General features: G+C 41.3%; 1 protein-coding gene across 1 annotated transcript; it reads right to left on the bottom strand.

Moving 5' to 3' along the window:
* Positions 1 to 560: 560 nt before the first annotated feature.
* On the bottom strand, positions 561 to 1,833 carry LOC104096706 (enoyl-CoA delta isomerase 2, peroxisomal-like). Its single transcript, XM_009603121.4, has one exon. The coding sequence runs from the start codon at positions 1,373 to 1,375 to the stop codon at positions 656 to 658; it is 720 nt and encodes a 239-aa protein (XP_009601416.1). The 5' UTR covers positions 1,376 to 1,833; the 3' UTR covers positions 561 to 655.
* Between the last annotated feature and the right edge of the window lie 2,813 nt (positions 1,834 to 4,646).

The following is a 4,646-nucleotide window of genomic DNA, read 5'->3' as shown; positions in this document are numbered from 1 at the left end:
TATGATGAATACTTTGCAAGTTCCGCCTAGAAAAATATGAGTTTATGATTTTAAGTTTTGGGATCGTGTAGTTTATCTAATTCTGCATTTACTTATTGGACATAATTTATCTATTGAAGATGTTATTTTATTTTTCTTATTCTCATTAGTGAAGTTTCCTTATTGAAGATTTTATTTTACCGGTGCAAATTTATTTTTAGCATACAAAAAAGATGTAGTTCTAATGAAAATATTGATGTGTGATTTTTTCTTTAAAATGCTAATTATATTTGCTTCTTGATGTCTCAGATGTAATTTTTATATGACAATGACAACATACCCAATAAAATTCATAAGTAGGATCTAAAAAAGTAATGTAATTTTTATATTTACAAAAAAATATCTATTAAATTGTCCGAATAAAATTTAAAAAATAAAATCGAACAAACTATATATTAGTTATTATAACGTGTACGCTAAAAACAATTTGGCATCCGTCACCTTTTAAATCCTAGATTAGCATCTCAATATAGGCGTTCACATCGAGAATTAATTTTTAGACAGCATGCGATGACACAATATTGTTCAAAGATGAAATAGGGTCAATTATTATCATCACTAGTATTTGTAAAAAGCCGGCGAAAAAAAAACAACTTTCTGAATGAAAAAGTGATTCTCACAAGCGTGAAGGCAAGACAGCGGTATGTTTCAACCCTAAAACTCCACACACTTCCGGAACCAACGATTTCCTCAGCTCTGCATACACTTTGCCATTCCAACGCTTCTTCCCCAGCTCCTCCGCCAGTCTCACCGCCGCAACCACCGCCTCCTCCGCCGTAGGATGCGCAGAATCCACAATTCCCATCACCACCGCCTCCTCCGCCTTCATTTTCGTTGCTTTCAAAACCAAATTCCGCCGAGAAGCTGCGGATCCAACCTTAGACCTTATCATCGCCGTAAAATAGTCGGGCAAAGTCATCCCTATATCCAACTCGCTCATATACACCACTCCTTTATCCGATCTCATGGTTACATAATCATGGATTATCGCTAGCAGCAGCCCCGCAGCCGCCGCGTGGCCGGTGACGGCGGCGATGGTCGGAATTGGGAGTGATAGGAAATCGGCGACCAGCGGCTTGAACAAGGCCACCATGTTGTGTAGCCGATCTTTGGCAGCTTGCGCTGAACCAGCGGCTTGTGCATACTTTAGATCAAAGCCGTTAGAGAAGAACCTGCCTTGGGCTTTTGTGATCAGAACGGAACCCTTCACGGCTTGGGATTTAACTTCGGCTACAAATGAACGGATGGTGGTGATGAGAGTAGGATTCAGTCGGTGCTCATCGTCGCCGGTAAGCGTAAGATAGAAGATGTTGCCTGACTTTTCTAACGTGCACATGGTGGTCAGAAGAGGAGAATGAGTTTTTCGCTTTGATATGTGTGTTGGACCGGATAAAGAGGACGGATACTATATATGAATAATATGAAGAGAAGAATGAGTGGATATATGATGAATTATAAAATATTTCACCCATTAAAGTTGGCTATTCAATATTGAAAGGCCAAATGCACTCGTTGTCATTCAAACTTGTATTAGTTTGCAGAGACTCAATACATAAACTTATACTTTATCTATTTAAATACTTCAGCTTAAAAACAATGAGTACTAATAAATATTTTTGACCATTAATTATGTTTATGTGGTAGTAGTGCAACTGACATGGTTAAACTGTGTACAAATCACGTTGCCAAGGCGCGTGAATAGTATTATTTTTATTAAAAAAAAATTAGAGATAGAATAAAATATAAATATAAAAGAAAAAAAAAACCTTTCCCTGCCCTTCTCTCTTTCGCTCCTCCCTCACCTCTCTCGTCTTCCCCGCACATCCCACCCATATTCCGTAACTTTTTTCATTTTCTACCTTAGTTTCTTTCCCCCTCCCCTTTCTCTATTTCTTTTTTCCTTCGTCTTCCATTTTTTCTTTCATTTGCTAGTCTCCACCCACCATTTCCTTCCCAACCTCCCTCAACCACAGGTAGACGGAAGAAAGCTTGAGCTTTGTCGTTGTTCTCTCTGCTTGACCAAAAAGTATAAATCTTTGATTAAATTAATTAATTTTATATAAAAAGAGATTAAACCTAGTTAATGATAATATCCCAAATTTATAACTAGTCAACTCAAATAAAACTGGATAGTATTGATGGAGGATTAAATGTTGTGTACATTCAATGTTTCAAGATGATTAATGATGGAAGAATATCAAGTAATAAATAGGAATAAATGACATTAACGTAAATAAGGAGAATGATTCACCCAATATTGAATAAGGTGGATGATTCCTTCTTCTAACAGTGATGAGTGATAGACAAATGCCATAATATTAGAACTATTCTCGGATCTGATGAAAAAGTGTGGAATAATAGATAATCGAATCTTGTTAGAAAGGTAATATTTGTAACTTTTCTAGAGAGAAAGTCTTATTCTCAAAAAGTGTTCTTGTGAGGGAATGTTACATGCCCTTTCCCCCTATCTCTTTTTCTATTTATATGGGACATATCCCAGTCAACCCTAAAAGTACAAGTATAAAGAATATTCAGTGGAATATTCGCTTAAATATCATATTATAAAAACTAGCCGTTAGAAGTGCCCTTGATACTCGACCTCGGTCGTTATTGACTGCTCAGTTACGAGCCCTGTTATCTACTAGTCGACCTCGGCCACGTCGCTTTCCATAATATCGCTTCATGCTAAATCCCATTGAGGCAGATTTTGACCTATACAGTTAGTCCATCTGCTTACTGATGTCGACTCTGGGCGACCTCGATGAGCGGACTCTGTTAGTTATGTTTGAGAAATTTTAGGCGAGTAGGTCGAGTAGTAGAGTTTCGGAAAAGATGGAAATGTGGCCTTCCGTGAGCCGCAACCTAGGGTCACATTGTTTCAGAATGACGTCATGTCATCATGCGTCATTACTGCGCGTTTTTCCGATACCTTGCATCGTTTCACGCGCCTCTGCCATTTCGATTCTCGAGATGGGTAACGATAATTTATTTTCTCGATATTGATGCATGAACTCTTATAAATAGGGATACACAATCCTTTGATTCACTCTTTGCATTCTAAAAATCAAACTTTCGTATCTTCTTCTTCCTTCCTCATTCAGAGTCCCTGTTTTCTTGATCTTACTTCATATTCTTGCTTTCACCGATCTCGATAGCTCCTGCTACTCGACTCTTCTGCGTTTACACATCCTCTATTAACAAACAAAAATGGTTAACGTGTCTTCTAGTTCTGGGAGGGTACCTGACCCTGTTCCCTTGGCAGTGCCCATGCCTCCCCATGACGATGGAGCTACTATTGTTGCAAAAGATGAAAGCTTTCCTACGATGGAGGAAATAATTCCCCGTAACGAGAAGGCTAGATCTGACTTCTCAAAGCTGCCCGAGGACGACCCCGAGGCTGTGGAATCTGAGATGGATGCGACTGCCCTTGCTAATTTTAGGGCGAAGTTCAAAATTCCAGCCCACATCGATTTGGTCCCGGTTGGTCGCGATGGGGTGCAGATTCATCACCCCGGATATTGCGCGTTCTACGCATATCCGTTCTATATGGGCTACTCTTTTCCCCTTCTCCCATGGCGGAGGAATTCTGCCTCCACTACGGCGTCTACCCGACCCAGCTTTCTCCTTATATCTACAAGCTCATCTGCATGCTGACGAAGTATGCGGGATTGGCTGGCCACGAGATCTCTCTTCGCCTCCTGATGCACCTCTTCGCGCCCAGTTTCCATAGGGGGCGATGTTGCACCTTCGTCACCGTGGAAGTAAGAGCTTGGTAGTGAAGATGGATGATAAAGCAAATCGTCGATTCTGGCTTAATTACTTCTACGTCAAGATTGAGGACATGGTGGCAAATGCAAATGGATTTCCTGAGGCGTGGAATTATGCCCGTAAGTATTTTTACTAAGTGCTCATTTTGCTCATTTTGGTCGTAGCCTAATTATTCTGTATTTTCCTCGTTTAGCCGAGACCGAGCCTCCTCATTTGGTTGCGGATATTCACGGCTGGGTTAGCCAGGTCTTGCCTCACGCAATGGGGATTCTGAGTGGCCAGCATTTTTCAACAAGTTCGGGCCCCAACTTTCGGCGATCGGTGAGTTTGTCCATCCGTACTCATCTATATAGTGACCTTTTACATATGACGTCCTGACCTTGTGGTCGCTTGCTCATTACGACTTTAAGTAAGGGTTGACATTCTAATCTCTTTTGCAGGTCGAGGGTCTTCGAGGAGGCAGAAAGCTCCTGCTCAGCATTTCGTAAGAGGAAAGCCGTTTTTGTTCCTGCAGCTACGATGAGGCCTTCTCGGTCATCGACTACTTCTGCATCGGGTATTTCTACTTCCCCTCTGCATTATCTAATCAACAAGGATAATGAGGAAGGATCGTTGCCGGATGATAATCTACTTGCCTGCAAGAGGCAATATGTAGATATCGGCGAGGGATTTGTCCGCGTGGGGAGTTCGGCGATGGAGGATTTCGTCATCAGAGAAACGACAACCATATACCTCAGAGATGATGCTGAGATGTTGCCCACAATTCCGTCGTCGTCGGGGTCGAGGGAGGTACGTTGCCTCCTGAGGCCGAAATGAGTTTTGAAGGGCCGTTGGCGCGA

Source organism: Nicotiana tomentosiformis, chromosome 6, assembly GCF_000390325.3.
Source record: "Nicotiana tomentosiformis chromosome 6, ASM39032v3, whole genome shotgun sequence".
NCBI lineage: Eukaryota > Viridiplantae > Streptophyta > Magnoliopsida > Solanales > Solanaceae > Nicotiana > Nicotiana tomentosiformis.
This window is presented reverse-complemented; position numbering and strand designations above follow the sequence as displayed.

What these genes read in the sequence shown, in the direction of transcription:
- LOC104096706 (XM_009603121.4), bottom strand. Translation starts at nt 1,375, where the DNA reads ATGTGCACGTTAGAAAAGTCAGGCAACATCTTCTATCTTACGCTTACC.